This window comes from Toxorhynchites rutilus, chromosome 1, assembly GCF_029784135.1.
Source record: "Toxorhynchites rutilus septentrionalis strain SRP chromosome 1, ASM2978413v1, whole genome shotgun sequence".
Taxonomy (NCBI): domain Eukaryota; kingdom Metazoa; phylum Arthropoda; class Insecta; order Diptera; family Culicidae; genus Toxorhynchites; species Toxorhynchites rutilus.
The window spans coordinates 198,232,515-198,252,668 of NC_073744.1; the positions used below are offsets into that span (position 1 = coordinate 198,232,515).

General features: G+C 41.9%; 2 protein-coding genes across 5 annotated transcripts in view; one reads left to right on the forward strand and one right to left on the reverse strand.

Annotated features, from left to right (window-relative positions):
- Nucleotides 1–2,812, forward strand: part of LOC129764915 (uncharacterized) — a 53,305-nt gene extending 50,493 nt beyond the window's left edge. For all 4 annotated transcript variants that reach the window (XM_055764580.1, XM_055764565.1, XM_055764588.1 and 1 more), the window contains exons 4-5: nucleotides 2,210–2,560; nucleotides 2,621–2,812. In XM_055764580.1, coding sequence (XP_055620555.1) covers nucleotides 2,210–2,560; nucleotides 2,621–2,753 — 484 coding nt within the window. In that variant the 3' untranslated portion in view covers nucleotides 2,754–2,812. The remainder of the gene's footprint in view (nucleotides 1–2,209; nucleotides 2,561–2,620) is intronic.
- Nucleotides 2,813–2,870: 58 nt separating this feature from the next.
- The window catches only part of LOC129764936 (uncharacterized), a 47,947-nt gene continuing 30,663 nt past the window's right edge, over nucleotides 2,871–20,154 (reverse strand). Inside the window, exon 4 of the mRNA XM_055764602.1 lies at nucleotides 2,871–3,263. Coding sequence (XP_055620577.1) covers nucleotides 2,906–3,263 — 358 coding nt within the window. The 3' untranslated portion in view covers nucleotides 2,871–2,905. The remainder of the gene's footprint in view (nucleotides 3,264–20,154) is intronic.

Below are 20,154 nucleotides of genomic sequence, written 5' to 3' on the forward strand. Positions count from 1 at the left end.
TTTCGTCGTGTACGTTTTGATGCCCGTACCGTTTGCTGCGTGTAGAGTAAATAATGTTTTCGTTGTCGATAATTTTTCTTTTCTCGTTGCTGGAATTAACGAAACGTCGGAACCCGTGTCAATGAGGAATCGGTAATTACTCGTTCTGTCTGATAACAGGAGGCGCCGGCTCGTAAATGCTCCGCCCACTTCGGCCGACTCGTGCGAGCAGAGAGCTAGTTTTTTTGTTTTTTATATTGGCAAGGTGGTTTGCAGTGCTGTGCTTGCTGCCCATACTTTTGATGATACCAGCAAAAATCGTTGTTTGTTCTTGTTCGGGACGAAGAACGATTGCGGTGAGGCGAGGGACTGAACTTGAGATGACGAATCTCCGCACTGAGAAACTCCAGCTGCTCTTGTAAAGATACAATTTGATTTGAAGTTTCGCTTGAAGATGGAACCGTCGTTATTCCTGCAACTTGAGGTGATTCTGCCATTTTATCAGCCATTTCTGCTAGCTTAGGTAAAGTTCCATCGCTGATGGTTAAAATCGGACGAATGTGTGCTGGCATACGCTGTAGAAACAACATCTTGAGTAAATTTTCACTAACGTTCAGACCAGCTGCCAGTTCCTGCATTTTAGCTAGCAAATGTGTCGGTCGCATATCTCCAAGGTCCGACGCACTAAGCAGCCGCTCCAAACGAGCCTCTGATGACAAGGCAAAACGTGAAATTAACCTCTCTTTTATCGCTTTGTATTTTTCTTGTGGAGGGGGGTTCGACACTAAATCCGCAATGTGACATATTACTGATTGGTCCACTTTCGCTACGATGTGATAAAATTTGGTTTCATCCTTTACGACGTTTGCCAAAATAAATTGAGCATCAGCCTGTGCAAACCACATTTCTGGATCTGATTTCCAAAATTCTGGAAGTTTTACAGATACGGCTGCAGCGCCGCGAACCTCTTCATTCGCCATTTTGTTCGCAAGCAACTTTTAACGAACTGCAAACTTTCCCGATTTCGATACCAATTACGCGATTTCGATGCAAATTACGCGATTTCCACTTTCAAATCACGTCGGGGTCACCAATGTGGCGGACGGATTCAGAGGGAAATGAAAAGTCACGGTTAGACTAACAATAAAACTAACTTTTATTCGGTGAAAATATATTCCGTTGTTAACGACACCGCGCGTGGTAAAAAACTGACTATTGTCGTTTCTCTCCTTCTCTTCGTTCCTCGACATCGAGTGATTCTCTCTCTGGGAAATTAATAGGGTGTGCCTAGACGGCAACCCATAGTCTTATAGTTTTTGATATAGTTTTTTTCCGGAAAAGTTTAAAAAAAACTCAAAATTACAATAATTTGATAATTTCAAATGGAAATTTTATTAATTAAGAACATTTCATTCTTTGATCAAAATTCTTCAGGTCTTACAGTTTCTGAGTTAGAATTTTCTGTAAATCAATTAGAAAAAACTCAAATTTACAACAAAACTCAAACTCAAAATCTTTGAGACCTGAAAAGGGAATTTTTTATTATTTAAAAACATGTCAATCACAAGAACTCAGAAATGTTACGAGTAAAATATTAGTTTTTCAGAAGTCTCCCTGCAACAATACCATATATTCAGAGGATATAAGAGATAGATAGTAATGTGACGTCTTTGTGGAAAGTCCTCATTCTAATATTATCTAATTTTTTTCTGAATACACTATATCACTGTCTTGATTTTAAACAAAATTAGGATTAATTGAAAAATTAAAAAAAAAACATGAAAAAGTTATTAGTTGTGTCTTTCCCTGTAGAAGCGCCCAACTTACGTTGGATAGATGATCTGTTGGTTATTGTATGGGTTATCCATATATTTTTCCCTGAAATTTGAAAAAAAAACACTTCCAAGTAAAATAATTCCAATTTTGGAAATATTTTCTTCAGTATAGTTTGATTTTTTTTCTTTGATTGAAATTAAACAATTCCCTACATTTCTTTCCTTGACCACATATTTGTGTCTTATAATTTTTGAGTTATAAATTTGCGTAAAAATTTAAGAAAGAAGCTCAAAAAGTTGATAGTTTTTGGGGATTTCAAGCACGCAAAGCAAATGGCGAATGTTTTTACATTCACGAAGTTTCACTGCAATCCGAGATTGTTTTGTCTGCCCAATGGCTAATCGAGTTGGTATGAAATTCGTCTATTAACCCAGACTAACGCGAATTGTTACAGGTGGACCTACTGGGAGGACGCTGACCGGCGGACCAACTATCTCGCCATCCGTCCGACCACGACGCTGAACGATGTCTACCGTCACATCCAGAAGGCCCCCGGTCTTACCCCAACCACGGAGCTCAAGTTCGCCGACCGACGCACGAAAGCCCTACGAACGTACAACCTGCAACTAATCGGACGCCATATTGTTGTGCTGAAGCGCACCGACAAAAAGGACAAGGGAACCTACGAGGAGCTGATGAAGATCAACCTGACGAAGGTCCACGCGTACATTGGGCGCGAGGCGAAGCGCGACCAGACCAGCCTGCGGTGGGCGATAACACTCATCGAAAATGATTTCAAGAAAAGGTAAGTGTGCACATTCCGGGAACCACGCATACCGGGTATTGATTGGAAGTATTTTTTTAGAACACGAGACTCACCCTTCATCGGCCACCTGCTGGGGGGAATCGATTTCAGTGACCAAATCCTGTGGTACTCCAGCATATTGTATAGTCTCCACAAGGACGACATTCTGCCAACTAGCGATTTGTTTTTCTAAGCTAATCTTAAACACAAATACAGCCATTAGATAGCCAATATCTACCAGTATAAGAGGAACGCAGGTCTTCAAATGGCCATTTTCTTCGAAAATCCCTATCTCCAGCTCCATAAAAAACATTGTTTTTCTTTGTTTTAAATAATACACGTGTATTACGCTTCACTAGTCTTAATGTCAATACTTTCGGTAACGTCTGCGGAACTTTTCCGCCGACTGCTGTCAGCTTGCAGGGGTTTGGTTTCGGTGCACTCTGCTCCGGTGTCATCCGTTGCCGCCGCCGCGTTTGTGCTCTCGTCGTCAACCTTCCATTCGGTCATCTTGATCCCGTTGCTCCCACTGGGGGCGGCTTCGCGTGCCTTCAGATATTTCCGCTCCTGGATACGACGCTGGCACTCGACACCGTAGATGGCGAGGAAGGTGGCCGCCAGCAGGCAGCCCAGACTGCTGAGAACGGTCGAGACCAGCGTGACGTAGTACCAGATGCCGAACACTTCGCTGCAGTTGAAATCACTGCAAAAAAAGAGAGAGGATAACGGTGTGAATTGGAGGAAAAGAGGAAATAATTTTAAAAATTCGTAGTCATCAGATTTTTGTAAACTTCTTAGATGGTATGGACGTTTCTAGAAAAATTTTGCCCTCTTAACGTAGTATTACTTTCGTCATTATAAAACTTTCATATGTGAGGATCTGACGGAATGAATCATAGTAGCAGTCAATTTCTGTAACCATGGTGTTGTTAGTCGTAGTCTAAGATAAGATCAGACAATAGGGGGTCTTTTACGGACCAAATTTCTGTCAGATACGGACCAAATTTCTGTCAGTCATTCTGATTTCTGATTGGTCGATTTCGATAAATTTTGTAAACAAAGTCGATTTTTCCAGTGTTGCCAATAAAAATAAATTACGTTGGGTTTGTATTGAATTTAGAAAAAAAAATGAATTTAATTGATATTACGATACTTAGTTTAGAGGAAATGTGAAGGAATTGTATACACGTTTTACCTAATTATTTTGTTACTATATTTTGATTGAATTGAAAAATTTATATATATATATATATATATATATATATATATATATATATATATATATATATATATATATATATATATATATATATATATATATATATATATATATATATATATATATATATATATATATATATATATATATATATATATATATATATATATATATATATATATATATATATATATATATATATATATATATATATATATATATATATATATATATATATATATATATATATATATATATATATATATATATATACATCCATTTCATGTCAAACCGATATAGTGCTCCTCAGATTTCCATGAAAAGTGGTAGTTTCTTTCTTTATTGCAAAATATTAGACCCGTATTTTTTTTTTTTCGTTAGGGTGACCTTTTCTTATTTTAGGGTGGTCCGAAAAATCATTTTTTTCAACTTTTTCCTAAAAGTGCCTTTTTTAAAAATTCATAACTTTTTGAATCACTGAACCGATTGAGATGATCGATATATCAAATTGAAGCCAATTAATCTTTTTTGGAAAAATATTAGGCTTGCCAAGAAATCGAATTTTGTTTTCGTAACTATTGATTGTAGTTGTTTTTTGTTATTTTTATGTTTTTTGTTTTTATGTTTTTATATTTTATGTTTTTTCTTGAAAGCTGAGGATTTATTACATAACATATCTCGATATCTGATAGGCTTTTTTGTGTTTTTGAGTGACTTTTCAAAGTTAACCGGTCGTCCGTAAAATCATTTTTCCACTCTTATCCAAAAATAATTTTTTGCAAAAATTTATTACATTTGAACTACTGAACTGATTGAGATGATCGACATATTAAATTGAAGCCAATAAGCCAATCTTTTTTGAAAAAATATCACACTTACCGGAAAGATAGGATTCTAGTCGCATAGGTATAGTCTAGTCACATAAGAATATTGAACGAAGACTTAAAACATGTTAAATTTACAAAATAATGACTCTAAAACGAAAAAAACACCTCTCTAGAACCCTCTTTCCAAGTTCAATACTTTTTTCAATATTTTTTCTATTAAAAATCTACCTCATTGGCTTCAATTAGATTTATTGATCATCTGAATCGGTTCAGAGGTTCAAAAGTTATGATTTTTTGAAAAAGTCATTTTTGGGAAAAAGTGGAAAAAATGAGTTTTCGGACAACACTAAAATGGAAATGGACATAAGTTTAGTTTAATAATAATCTATTTGGTTTCTGATACTAATATATTTTATTTCTACCATGCCATGCTCCTGCTATCAAATTTTCGTTTCCTTGTTTTTTTGTTTTCTCCGCTTTTTAAACGAAAAGATATAAATTTTTTTATAATGTCATTCCTTGTTTTTTCACAATGGAATAAAGTGGATGGCAAAACATACATTTCTCCTGCCATTTTCTTCGGCAAATCAGCTTCGTTAGGTTCCAAATGCGATTTCATATTTCGGAATAGAATTTCCATTGCTAAGAAGAAATTAAAAGTCTCATCATTCACTATGCAGATGGGAGAGTTAGAAGCTGTAGCTCGCAAATATGAAAAAAAGAGACGGTTGATACAATCTAGGTTGTGTTTTGCTGACTACCAATCTCTTGTTACACTGCTGACATGTTCTTTCCCGCTGAATAATTTTTTTGCTGATGAAACCAGCTATATAGAACAACGAATTTTGTTCTGTTCTGTCGAGAAAAGTTTTCGCTTCATCGACGGTGTACTCATAGTCGAATTCAATATTCATATCATCCACATTATCACTAGAATTAGATGAAGCTGAAATTCGATATGATGTCGATGCTGCTTCATTGTCCATCAATTTCTGGGCTGAACATTCTTCACGCCGCTTTGATAGCAAATCTATCAATCCAATAAGATGTTGTTGTGTATCGGCTGTATACGAAGCATTCGGTACTACGGTCATGTATTGCGAAAGAGTCACAATTTTCAAGTTATTGCTGAATTGCAATGGAGTTGGGCGTCGTTGCTTTGCACGAATCAATGAGAAAAGACTCTCCAGACAATCTTGGACGAACCGCGATGTAAATATTTGTGGGTGTCCTTCATGCAAAAGCCGATCTGTCAACCTCACAATTGCATTCGTGCAAACGATTACACTTGTTTGCCATGGTTTCCAATGTCCGTGTCCTACTTGGAGATCATACATTAACCGCACCATGGTCTTCAGATGAGCGATATCCTCGTCATATTTCATAGGATCATTCAAACAAAATACTTTTTCTTCTGCCCTATTATTGATAAGCTCGAACCATCGAGCAAAGTCTTCTATGAAGCATGCGGTAGTAAGAAGCTCCGGTAATTCTCGTATTTCCGCATGAAACTTCAATGCTGCAGCCACCGTCCTGTTGCAATATTTTGTTGCGTTGCATACTTTCATTTTATCTATTGAAGATGTTCTGTTGTCAAAGCACACATCCGAGGCCGTTAGTCTGTGACAAAGCCGCAACGTGTTGTTTATTTCGGAGTTCACGATTGTGGTTAAATGGTCTCGATGAACAATATTGGATGTTAGCTTTTTTTCACGAACATACCAATCCGGAACTTTCAGGTAGACATTGTTCAACCAGCCATGTACTGTATTTTTAAATACGTGTACGGGATCGGGTATGATCTCTAGCATTCTGTTCTCAGCGTTTGGATGAGGTATCGCAGCATTTAATGTCTCATTTTTGCGACGAATATCGATCCCCAAATCCTTCCACATGCGCTGGTTTTCGGACCCGGAATCTGTTGTTATAAAATGGACACGCAAACTGATTCCCTCTGCTCTTGAAACTGCAGACAATACAGCATTCTTCAAAAACTCTTTTTGTATGGAGTTGCCGGTGTACTCGAAAGCCACCACCTGTTTCCAGCGCGCTGCGATTCCAACTAGCATGAATACCAAAGCTTTACAGGCTAAAGTTTGGGACATAGGAAGCGTTGTTGTTCCAACAAACTGCTTCGTATTTTGGCAAAACTCATTTGCCTCGTCTATGCTCATTTCGTCTAGAACCAATCCGCAGTCCTTTTCTTCAACCGACATTGTGGAGACTTTATGTTGTAGCAGCTCGAATATATCTTCAAGAATACCTACAAAATATCATTTCATATATTAACATGCGATGAGACATATGATTATAATTACATACCAGGACTGAAACGAACTCCTTCAATTTGGCATAGTAGAGTCCTCGTGGATGGGAACGGGAAGCCTTTTTGAATAAGCTTGTCGTATCCACCTTGACATGCAAACCGAATTTGTAAATTTTCCGTAATCGTTTCATTGGACCAACGTTTCACTTTTTTAACCTCTCCTGTTAATAGCTTAATTTGATCTTCTCTGAAAAGCTTCTTCAAGGGTTGTTTTCCACGAATTCTCGAGGTCAGATATCCGCATTTTTTCTTCCATTGTTTTACAATTCTATTAACGGTTACATCAATATAAAATATTAGAAAATAACATAATTTTTGACACACTACCTTTTCAGCTTGGAAATTTGATGTTTCAAACGAAATATTTCTTCCTGTAGTTGTTTATCTCCTTCATATACGTCAACCAAATCATAATTGTTCTCAATACTTTGTATCTCTTCCCATTCCTCATTCGCGGATGCAGCTAAGGTCGGAATTTTCGTAACTCCATTTTCATTGTATTTCCCATCAACAAAATGAGCCTGTATATATACTAGTATTAGGATATGTTTTAGAATTAGTTTTTAATACTTACGCTACATATTCTTGTGCTTGATTTGATTTCAAAGAATGGAACTTCTAATTCACTGTTCACGTAAAATCGAATCCATTCTTTCCGAATATTTTTGTCTTGAGGGAACCGATAAAATTTATACTCAGGATGAGTATCCGTCCTTCGCTCACAATTTAAGGCTTTACACTTCATTTTTATTTTTGAATTACGTTTTGTATGAATAAAATGGCTTCCTAACGTTGTTTTGGTTGTATTCCTGCTCATATAATAAGATAGAATGTTTTGGTTCAGACAATGAGAATCTGCATAACGCTGTAACGGTTGTCAGATTAGATTTATTTGCTAAAAAAAAATCCCAAATTTGTTTTGGAAACGATTATATTATAGATATGGGTATTTAAAAGACTTATTTTATCCTTTTAAAGCATATTTTTGAGATTGTCTATTTGAAAATATGCAATAATCATTGAATTCGCACCAACCAAATGTTACGATTCATTAAAATAGAAATTTGAAAAATCCGATATTTTATAATATTTGGCAGCTCTGGCATCTTCATGTCATGGCTTCGTTTTTGGACGACGAAGAAGAGTAAGAAGCCAGTTGTCTGGTCTTGTCTTAGGTCGTAGTTAATAACGTAAAATTATTCAGACTTCATAACCAACACACATCTTTCTTCGACAGGTTATGGCTCCAACTGCATCTGACCATTGAAACCTGAATTGAAACTGGAGCGGAAAAGTTTTGAAGAAATCAAAAGTTCATTATCAAATTACGTAAAATGTCAAACCCCTCGAAAGCAGGAATCATTCAGTTTGCTTGAGAAGGATACGATGTTTGGAAGTTACGGGTCGAAACGCAGTTGTCGGCTCACGGGGTGAAAGAGGCGATAACAGCGGATGTATCTGCTGATGATGCGCAGAGGAAGACTTTTCAAGAAAAGGATGAAAAGACAAAGGCGCTTCTAGTTTCGTGCATAGTGGATTCTCACCTGAAGTACGTACGTGACAAAATACTGCTAAGGAAATGTCGAACTCCCTAGCAATTAACCTTTTCTCTACGGCAGTGTGCTCCGCCGGAGTGCTACCGCTGAACGGAGCACCGCGCCGAAAAGTATGCATATCGCGCTGGTGTGATCGATGTGCAGTATCACCCTGATGTCATCTAAAGACGACGTTCGTACACACAAGTCATCGCACGGATGTCGTCTATAGACGACGCCTCGTAGAGAGAGGGTTAAAAAATCACTTTCGTAAGTATGATGAATTGCTTCGTGCATTAGAAGAAACGGGTGCCACTGTTACTGAACTGGATGCCATAAGTCAGCCAATTTTCTCTCTAACGTTTGCATTAAAAAGTGGCCAAATTCTACCAATTTTTCATGCGTTCACTTTAACACCTGGTGATGAGACCACTTGTCCATTGTCAAACACAATAACCCATAAGTTTTCAGACAAAATTTGAAAGCGCTATCAGTTGAACTGCGGAAGTTATGGCGAAAATAGTGAAGTAGCGGTGCTCCATGCCGTTGCGAAGAAAGTGAACATCGTCAAGTACTTTGAGTCCAGCGTATACGCCCGTTCCGCTATTTATATCATCCGTAAACTTCTGGAGAAGAATGAGAGCATTGAACGGAAGCCTGGTTCCGGTCGTCCGATGGTGCTACCTAATCGTAAACTACAGCTGAAGCTTAAACGAAGATGGAAAGAAAGGTTTCTAAATCATTCCGGTGTTTGGGCCGGGAGGTCGGAGCGACGGGTCTATTGCAGAGCAAATGAATCAAACGTCTTGTTCAGTTGAATGCTTGCAATGGAATGAAAATTTTATTCTATCTCTTAGCAACTATTAACAATCCTTAGCGACGCGTATTACTATGCTACTACGATTACATTACTCCTCCCTAATCCGCGACGCCTGTTAACATTCGGAACTTCTGTTGCTTTTGAACAGTCATCGGTTTTGTGAACCCGTCAGCTGGCTGTTCAGTTGTAGGCATATAGCTTAGTTTTACAACACCATTTTGCAGGCTATCATGCACGAAATGGTATCGTATACTGACGTGCTTAGTCCGGGGGTTATAAGATCCGTTGTTTGCGATGCTGATTGCCGACTGGTTATCGCAACGTACAGAAATCGGCCTGGCCTCGAAATACTGCGACTGCAAATTGCTCCACCACATAGCTTCCTGAATTGTGCGAGACATAGCCATGTACTCCGCTTCGCAGGACGAGAGGGCTACGGTTGGCTGTTTCTTGACGTTCCATGAGATCGCTCCTCCCTGCATCAAGAAAACGTAACCGGTCGTGGATTTCTGGTCATCCGTATCTCCTCCCCAATCGGCATCGCTGTAATCAACTATTTCCGCTGGACCGCTTGCCAAGTACTCTAATCTCTTCGTAGTTGTACCCTTCAGGTACCGAATTATCCTTTTTACCGCTTCCCAGTGAGGACAGCCAGGGTTAGCACTGTACTGGCTCACAACGTTAACGGCGAAAGCAATATCCGGTCGAGTGCCTTGAGCTGCGAAAGATAAACACCCGACTGCTTCTTTGTATGGAACCGACTTCATTTCATGCGTTTCGGATTCCGTCTTCGGTGCCATCGACTTGTCCAACTTGATGCTAGGATCTGTAGGTGTTGCAACTGGGTGAGCCTCGGCCATACCGAAACGATCGATGATGTCTTCGATATAGGCTTGTTGATCCAACCACAGCTTGCCTTCTTCACGCTTTCTCGTGATTCTGATCCCGAGACAGTGATGCGCCTCCCCGAGGTCTTTCATTTGGAACCGACTGTGCAGATGAGCCTTCAGTTTCTTCTTTAGCTTCCGATCGTTTGTAAAAATCAAGAGGTCGTCCACGTAGATAGTCACAAACATCATTTTATCCTCATAAACACACCAGTACAAGCAAGGATCCACTCTCGACCGCTTCAATCCGAACTCACGCAGCACCTCATTCAATTGCGCGTTCCATACGCGGCTAGACTGCTTCAGGCCATACAGCGCCTTCTTGAGTCTGCAAACTTTTCCGTTTTCTGCTGCGAACCCTTCTGGTTGCAGCATATAAATCTCCTCATCCTTCAGCTCGCCCTGAAGAAAAGCTGTGACTGCATCCATTTGGTCGATGTCCAAATTGTACCGCACTGCCAGAGCCATCAAGTATCGGACGGTCGCGTACCGCACGACCGGAGAATACAATTCGTTGTAATCCAGACCAGGTCGTTGAGAGCAGCCCTTCACCACAAGTCGGACCTTGTATCTCTGAGTCTTCCCGTCGGGACCTTTCTTCGTTCGGAACACCCATTTGTTCCGGATTGCTTTCCGCCCTTCAGGCAGATCTGCGAGCACCCATGTCCTGTTCTCGCTAAGGGAAGCGATCTCTTCGCGCATCGCCACCATCCAGCGATCTCGGTCGTCGCAGAACCTCTTCGTAACTCGTCGGATCATCCATTATATCCTCATCGCTCGTCGTATTTGAGGATAACTGAGGAGAATGAACACCGCCAAGAAATGAACTGTAATTAACAAAGTCACTGTACTTGCCTGGACAACGGCGCTCCCGACCTCTGCGCCTCAACTCCTGCTGCATTTCATCAGCTAGTCTATTTAGTTGCGGTGGGAGCGCATGATCGGCAACGGCATCCTCGTAGTCATCCGCTTCGCTGAACGAACTATCGACACCAATCGCTTCTTCCGCTGGCTCGATATCATCACGATTACTACAAACAACTCCAGCACCAGTCACAGGCTCGACTGTACCACACGCAGGATGGTCACGGAACTCGTCCCAACAAAGCTCCATGAACTCCACCGGCTTCACTGGTTGTTCCACCTCACAAATAACGACACCTTCCTCCAGAACTACGACATCTCGGCTGATGCGGAAACTGCCCTTCTCAGAATCATACACCCGATAGCCTTTTGTGTCTTCACAATAACCAACGAAAATACCCTTTTCGGATTTGGGATCGAATTTCTTCCTTTTCGCCTTCGGAGCCAGGGTCATCACTCTTGAACCAAAAATCTTAAGATGCCCAAGATCCGGCTTTTTCCCTGTCCACGCCTCTTCAGGCGTTTTGTCCTTCAGGGAACGTGTAGGACCACGATTCACCACGTGAGCAGCAGTCGAAATAGCTTCTGCCCAAAACTCCTTTCCAACCTTTGCATCGTTGAGCATGCATCGCGCTTTTTCTACTAACGTGCGGTTCATCCTCTCGGCCGCCCCGTTCTGCTCGGGCGTATACGGGCACGTGGTTTGATGTCGGATCCCGTCCGACTCCAACAGCTTCCGGAAATCTGCATTCACATATTCCTTTCCGTTGTCTGAACGCAGGATTTTCAGCTTCTTACCCGTTTGTCTCTCCGCCTTGGCCTTAAACGATTTGAACGCCCCCAGTGCTTGATTTTTATGCTTCAAAAAATAAACCGCCACGCGCTTGCTCGCGTCGTCCAAAAATGTCACAAAATAACGACTTCCACCCAACGACGGAACCTCTACTGGACCGCAGAGGTCGGAGTGTACCAACTCCAACAGCTCTTCAGCTCGTGACTCGCTGCTAGGAAACGAACGCCTCGCATGTTTGCCCTCCAGACAGGCAACACAATTCTTCAACGTCCCGACTTGAAAATCGATTCCGTCCACAATCTGTTTTAGCTTCTTCAGCCCACCTTCGTGGAGATGTCCAAGACGTCGATGTCAAAGTTCAATACCGCTTACCAGAAGTGACTTCTCCGATCGATTGACTTTGTACGGGCCACCTTCCTCGACACCGGTGATAACCAGATCGCCGTCTTCATCCCGAACTTCACATTTGTCCTTGGTGAATATAACGGTTTTTCCCTTTTTGCAGATGCTACTTACAGATAGCAAATTTGTAGCTAATTCCGGGATCTTCAGTACTCCGTTGACATCGATTTGACCATCGTCACTGTTCAAAACGACGGTACCCTTCGCTACGGCCTTCATGCTGGTATTGTTCGCCGTTCCGACATCATGGTTCACCTTCTCTTCGTTCACAGATTTCTGCTCCGTCCGTGCCATGTGGCAAGTGGCACCCGAATCAAAGCACCATTCATTGGTAATTACATCTCCCATGGCGAAAATGGAACACAGACCCTTGTTCTTCCTCGGCTTCGGTTGCTGTTGCTTTTCCGGACACTTGGCAGCAAAGTGACCTGGTTTTTGACACTTGAAGCACGTTTTCTCGTCGACCTTCGCTTTCACCATCGTTGGTTTGAACTTTCTGGAACCCTGCTTGACATACAAAGCATCTTCGTCACTGCAATTCATTGCGCCCCGTTCGATCTTCACATCCTGAAGTATCTTGGACTTCACTGCATCCGCTGTCAGCGCAATACCTGACGCCTCTAGTCCCATTATCATCGGCTCATACTGCTCCGGCAAGCCCATTAGCAACATCGCAGCCAACCAGGAATCATCGACTTTGAATCCCACTGACGCTAGCTTGTGACTTGTGCTCATCAGCTCATCAACATAAGCTTCCACACTGGAACTGTTAACAAGACGTATCGAGGTGAATTTTCGTAACAATCCAATCTTCCGATTCAGACCGCTATCCTGGAACGCCGTTTCAAGCTTCTTCCAGGCAGCTCGTGCATCGGCCGCATCCAGCACCAAACTATAGTTGTAGGTTTCCAAACTAAGACAGATGGTAGCCAATGCCCGTTGCTTCATATCCGCTGGCACCGCTGCTTGTGCTTCGTCGGTTTCAGCACTAACTGCTTCCCAACATCCTTCACGGATCAAAATCATCCGCATCGCGAACGCCCATGTCGTGAAATTTTCCCTTCCGCGTAGCTTTTCAATGGCCGGCAACGCCACGGAACCTCCGCCAACTCGAACACTTCCCGGTCCAGCTGCAGCTCCGTTCGCCCCATCTCCGATACTAGAATTGTTTCGCGACATCTTGACTTCGGATTACTTTGGATACTCCTTCTTACTTGATACACTTCTTGAGATTAATGCTTCAGTTAAAATAAAACTACTTCTTAACTTCAGTTATGGCCATTTGTCTGGGCCCATAACCTATTGCAGAGCAAATGAATCAAACGTCTTGTTCAGTTGAATGCTTTTTTTTTTTTTATTTAAATCGTTTATTTTTACAGGCTCAGTTACATAGGTTTAAAGGAGCCGAACTCCTTACTGTATTGTTACTAGTATATATACATTTTTCCTTAATTCTAATGTTAATAATATAGGAAACCGATTACTCGCGGTCAACTCGAGTTTAGAAGGGTGACATATTTTCTTCAGGAAAAGGAGGGGATATGAGGATATGTTGACAATGATCACACTCACACTCTCAATCACACTCATCACACTCAATTCTTAAACCTATCTTATATCTAATATGTATTTACATTTCATCTTATTTTTAAGAAGGGATCCGATCTCTCACAAAGGAAAAGGAAAAACTAAGGGTATAAGGACAATCACACACGAAGATCGATAGCTTTAAGGAATACATATATTTGGGACATGTAATCAAGGTCTAACCGAGCCAACACGTCTCTCACCGGCACATTGGGCTGCCTTCCTCGGGCCCGAAGGGTGACTACTAAATTCGATCTGGCGACAAGATACAGCTCGCACGACCAAACAACGTGCTCGATGTCGTGGTAAGCTTGGCCACAAACACAAAGATTGTTGTCGGCAAGATTAATACGAAAGAGTAGCGCATCTAACGAACAGTGATTGGACATGAGTCGGGAGAAGGTGCGAATAAAGTCCCGACTCAAGTCCAGACTTTTGAACCATGGTTTGAGGCTAACCTTAGGGATAATCGAGTGGAGCCACCGGCCCAATTCATCTTCGTTCCATTTGCGTTGCCAGTTAACTATGGTATTTTTGCGGACTAAAGAATAAAATTCATTGAAGGCGATTTGACGCTGATAAATATCGCCTTCAATTGCACCTACCTTTGCTAATGAGTCAGCCCTCTCATTACCCAGAATTGAGCAATGTGAAGGGACCCAGACAAAGGTAATGACATAACAGCGTCTGGATAAAGCACTCAAAATTTCTCGTATTCTCTCAAGGAAGTACGGCGAGTGCTTTTCCGGCCTCACTGAACGGATAGCTTCGACAGAGCTAAGACTATCCGTTACAATGTAATAGTGTTCAACAGGTCGTGAGGCGACGCTGTCCAGCGCCCAGTGTATCGCTGCCAATTCAGCAATATACACTGAGCAAGGATTCTGAAGACTGTGTGAGGTGCTAAAAAATTCGTTGAACACTCCAAATCCTGTGGACTCATTCATAGAGGACCCATCAGTAAAGTACATATTATCACAATTGATATCCCCATACTTTGCATCGAAGATCGTTGGAACGATCCTCGATCGAAGATAATCTGATGTTCCATGGATATCCTGCTTCATGGACAGATCAAAATGCACAGAGGAATTGATGTAGTCAGGAAAACAAACACGGTTGGGAATATACGAAGAAGGATCAACCTGCATGGAGACGAATTCATGATATGAGCTCATGAATCCAGAATGAAAATTTAGCTCGATCAGCTTCTCAAAATTTCCGATCACCAATGGATTCATAACCTTACACCGAATGAGGAACCGAAGAGATAATAAATTGAAGCGATCTTTGAGTGGGAGTAGGCCTGCCAAAACCTCGAGGCTCATGGTATGCGTTGAGGGCATACATCCCAACGCGATACGGAGACAAAGATACTGAATTCGCTCGAGTTTAATGAGGTGTGTTTTGGCAGCTGATTGAAAACAGAAACTGCCATACTCCATCACTGAGAGAATAGTTGTTCGATACAACATTATAAGATCTTCGGGATGGGCTCCCCACCAGGTGCCGGTAATTGTACGGAGAAAGTTTATTCTTTGTTGACATTTTTTACTCAGATACCTAATATGGGCCCCCCAAGTACATTTGGAGTCGAACCAGACCCCAAGATACTTGAATGACATAGCATGAGTGATCGGTTTACACAAAAGTTGAAGCTTTGGTTTTGCTGGTTTATGCTTCCTAGAAAAAACCACCATCTCTGTTTTCTCCGTGAAGAATTCGATCCCTAGCCCAATGGCCCAGGTTGAAAAATTGTTCAAAGTATCTTGTAAGGATTCTTGCAGGTCGGATTCGTTTGATCCTACGACAGACACCACTCCATCATCTGCAAGTTGTCTTAGGCTGCAATTTTGTGTAAGGCAATTGTCAATGTCGCTTACGTAGAAGTTGTACAAAAGGGGGCTTAAACATGAGCCCTGGGGGAGTCCCATGTAAGAGACCCGACTTACTGCCGAATCTCCGTGAGAAAAGTTCAAATGTTTCTCACAAAGCAAGTTATATAACATATTATTCAATAGAGGCGGCAGACCCCGAGAGTGTAATTTGTCTGACAAAACCTCTATTGAAACAGAATCAAAGGCCCCCTTTATGTCCAAGAATACTGAAGCCATTTGTTTTTTTTCGGCGTAAGCCATTTGAATTTCTGAAGAAAGCAACGCAAGACAATCATTCGTCCCCTTGCCCCTGCGGAACCCATATTGTGTATCTGAGAGTAGGCCATTCGTTTCAACCCATCGATCAAGGCGAAACAAGATCATTTTCTCCAACAATTTCCGTATACAAGACAGCATTGCTATTGGGCGGTACGAATTGAAGTCGGACGCAGGTTTTCCGGGTTTTTGAATAGCTATAACTCGTACTTGTCTCCAATCATCTGGAACAATATTATGCTCCAGAAACCGATTGAATAAGTTCAACAAGCGATGTTTCGCCACATCGCCACATCAGGTCATATTGAAGCTGTTACAAAGGTCATATATCAACGATGAACGATTGTCGTCGTACTGTTCCCCCCAGGCAGTTCCGTGAGAGTTGAAGTCTCCCAAGATTAATCGTGGCTCAGGAAGGAGTGAGCACATGTCAACAAGTTGCTTGCGGCTAACCGCAGCTCTCGGAGGCCAATACAAGCTGACTATACAGAGGTCTTTGCCTCTGATGTTTGCATGACAAGCAACAGCTTCGATCCCTCCAATAGGTGGAAGGTCAATTCTAAAAAATGAGTGACATTATTGATCCCCAATAGTACCCCTCCGTATCTGTCATCACGGTCCAAGCGTATTATATAAAAATCGTGGAAAGAGAGATCATTTTGAGAAGAGAGCCAGGTTTCGGATAGAGCAAAAACATCACAATTGAGTTTATGAATTAGAAATTTGAATGTATCCAATTTAGGCATAAGACTACGACAATTCCACTGTAAAACAGTGATATCTCCGACCTCTCTATTTAAATTAGACATCAAGAGAGATAATCATTGCAAGGAGGGGCCATGTTTGCATCAATTGCTGCAAAATTGTCTTTAGTACTGGAAGCATTGCGGTGACAATGGTTCTGATGGAGTCGGAAAAACATTAAAACACGTGAAGATTTGATCCACAAGGTCAGACAACTTTATAAATCCCGATTGGGAAGTTGAACTTGACGGAAAAACAGGGACAGTTGGGGTTTTTGATGTCCCCTCGAGTGCTGGGTCGTTCGAAGGTGAACTATTACCACGGAGGCCAGGAGGGACCTGATTTTGCTTATCCGCTGCACTCGATTTTTTGGGCAAGCTAACAGGGGGTATCACAGGGGGGACTTGTTCTTGAATTTTGGGAGTGGTCACATTTTTGCGCCGGGGATTCCCTTGAGAAATAAACGGCGTGCCCCCGTTAGCTGTATCCGCTTCCATTTCGTCAACTGGCAACGTAGCGAAGACATTGTGTGTATTGATTGGTTGTTGTTCTTGAGCCAGTGGAGAAGCGCCCTTCAAAATTTCTGCGAAAGTGCGTTTAGAGCGTTCCCTCAAAGAACGCTTCTGTTTCTCCCAGCGAGTCTTGTATGTTTCACAAGCTGAGAGCACGTGTGGGGATCCCCCGCAATATGGACACTTATGCTCAGTCGCACTGCAGGATTTCCCCTCATGTTGTTCTCCGCAAGTGGCACATCGTTCTTTATTGGCACAATAAGCAGCCGTGTGACCAACTGACTTGCACTTTAGACAAGTCATTGGCTTTGGAATAAAAAGTCGCACGGCTAACCTCAATTTATCTACCATCACGTAGTCAGGGAGAGCTGAACCAGCGAAGGTGACTCGAAACGAGTTGGTCGGCGTAAATTTCTTTTCTTCTCCTTCATGGGAGACTGTTCCGAGCTGGCGGCAACCCAAGATCTTAACAGTCGTCGAGGGCAGTTTTTTAAAACGGCCGGTACCTTCACTCGTAATGTATTCGCACGTCAAGCCGGTTTCGGTTATCACACCCTCAATTTCGACTATGTGAGAGGGTATGTAGACCCGATACTCAATTGTAAAATGCTGATCGACAACAATCTTGTTTGCGTCTTTTCGATCATTCACGACAACTCGCAATTTGTTTGGTCTAACCTTCGAAATTTCCGAAACGGAGGTATACCTTGCCAGATCTTTCGCGATCTGCATGACTCTCAACGCCTTTCCATTTGGCTTAGGCCTGAAGAAAACAACCCAGGGACCAGTTCCGGGCGCATCTTCTGGATAGACCTTTACACGGGGAGTGGGAATAACAGGGGGGGGGAAGGCGAGGACGGGGATTGAGAGTGGGAAGGCGAAGGTTGAGAAGGAGCGGGAAGAACAGAGGGAGAAGACGAGGTTGAAGGTAGAGTGGGATCGTTAAGGGCAGATGGGAGATTTGCTAGTTTTTTTGGAGGGAGGCTTGGTAGGGTTAGCTGACTCGTCCCCAGAAGAAGTATCTTCCGTATTTGGAACACGTTTGAGTGACTTTTTTTTATCCGTTAGGAGGGAACTAGAGTCAGAGACCTCCATATCCGAAGGTCCCCCACTCTCTGCCATTTTAAATTTTCACTTATATTCTAAGTATTTTTTTAAACAATATTTCACAATAAAATAATTCACAAAAACAAAAAAAAAACTTATACTTATTAAATATTTTCTCTCAGTATATTTAATGTTATTCACCTATGAACGCACTCCAGTGCAGATGAACGGGAGCGTGCTGAAAGCTCGTTGGTGGTGGGAATGTGCCTACGACACCACTACACACAGTCGTCGGTGAAAGCTGACCCGCACTGTCACTGTTGGCTCGGCGATGACTCGGCGAAATCTCCAATGTCGGCGAAGCAGCGACAAAACAAAAACCAATGCTTGGCTTTCCGAGGATGAAAGCCTTTATCCACTTGCAGGCAGGGCACTTCACTCACTATCCAGATAGCGAAATGAACTCTTCAGCGGCAAAAAAACAACAATCACGCGGTAACCGATAACGGAACTTGGACGCGACTTTCCTTCGTCTGGTTACTTCGGGCAATCGGCGAAGAATGCAGTTGAATGCTTGCAATGGAATGAAAATTTTATTCTATCTCTTAGCAACTATTAACAATCCTTAGCGACGCGTATTACTATGCTACTACGATTACATTAGGGTCAAATGGTGAAAAATAACCAGCGAAAATGAACATTATCATGCGGAAACGTAAGTCAAGACCGGCAGTGTCGGAACAGCAAACTGTGGCCCAGAAACAAGCTAAAAATGATGGAGAATGAAATATTTCAGGCGAAGTGGAACATCGCGTTCGTTATGGACAACAAGACGTACTGAACGTTGGATGACAACGACTAGTTGGGAACTAGTGACTTGCGGTGAATGGAAAGATTTACAGCACAAAATGCCTGCCGGAAGTTTCCTCCTTCATTCAAAAATATCTTCCGGGCGAGGATCAGACCTCCGTCCATTACGCGAAGAATTGGCTGGAGGAAATGAATCGCTTGCAGAGAGATGTTGTTCAGAAGTCCGCCAACCCTCCGAACGTCCCCCAGTTGCGTCTGATTGAGAATTTCTGGGTAAATCTGGAGCAAAAGATCTACTCCAACAATTTCGTGGCGCAAACGGAGGAAGAATTAATAGATAAATAAAAGAAGGAACTGAAAAACATGCCAACAAATATGTTTTCGTCAGCAATGACGAGAGTTCCGCCTGTCGGAAGGCCGTCGAAATATTTTTATAACATGATCAATACAATTATGTTTTATGGGAAGTGAAATCGTCCCTCCAGACATCGTTCGTACAGCGCAAACCAATCCAGCACCAAACAAGCGTTCAACATAGCATGCACACAGTGCCATGAATGGGTTTGGGACTACTTTTGGCTGTAGCTTTCAAACGAAATATAATATCGAGAAATTCTCTTAGGACAACATTTCTGAGGGCATGAGCTTCCCAAAAAAGCAAAAACAAATATTTTTTTTCAATCCTCCAGACCGGGTTCCCCCCTTTAAACCAATTATGCTGAAGTACAACATCAGATCGCGCTCACCAGTCAGCACCATCAAACGCGCCAGGAAAGGCAAATTTTTATCCGTCAATTGTTTTGCAGCATATCGAAAACGATTCAAAAAGGCGTTTCGGAAGTCATAGTCCGAGGGGTTAATGCCGTTCTTGTTCTCGGTAACTCATGGGCACATTACAGTTCAGAAAAACTAAGAACAAGTGAGAGCTATATTTTATAAGTTTTTGTCTCCCAACATCTCCAACCGATGGACTAGCGTGTGATACAGATGCTCATTACAAAAATATCATGACTATCTTTCTTTGTTTTTAGACGAAACACAGATTCCCATGATTATTTGGATCACATC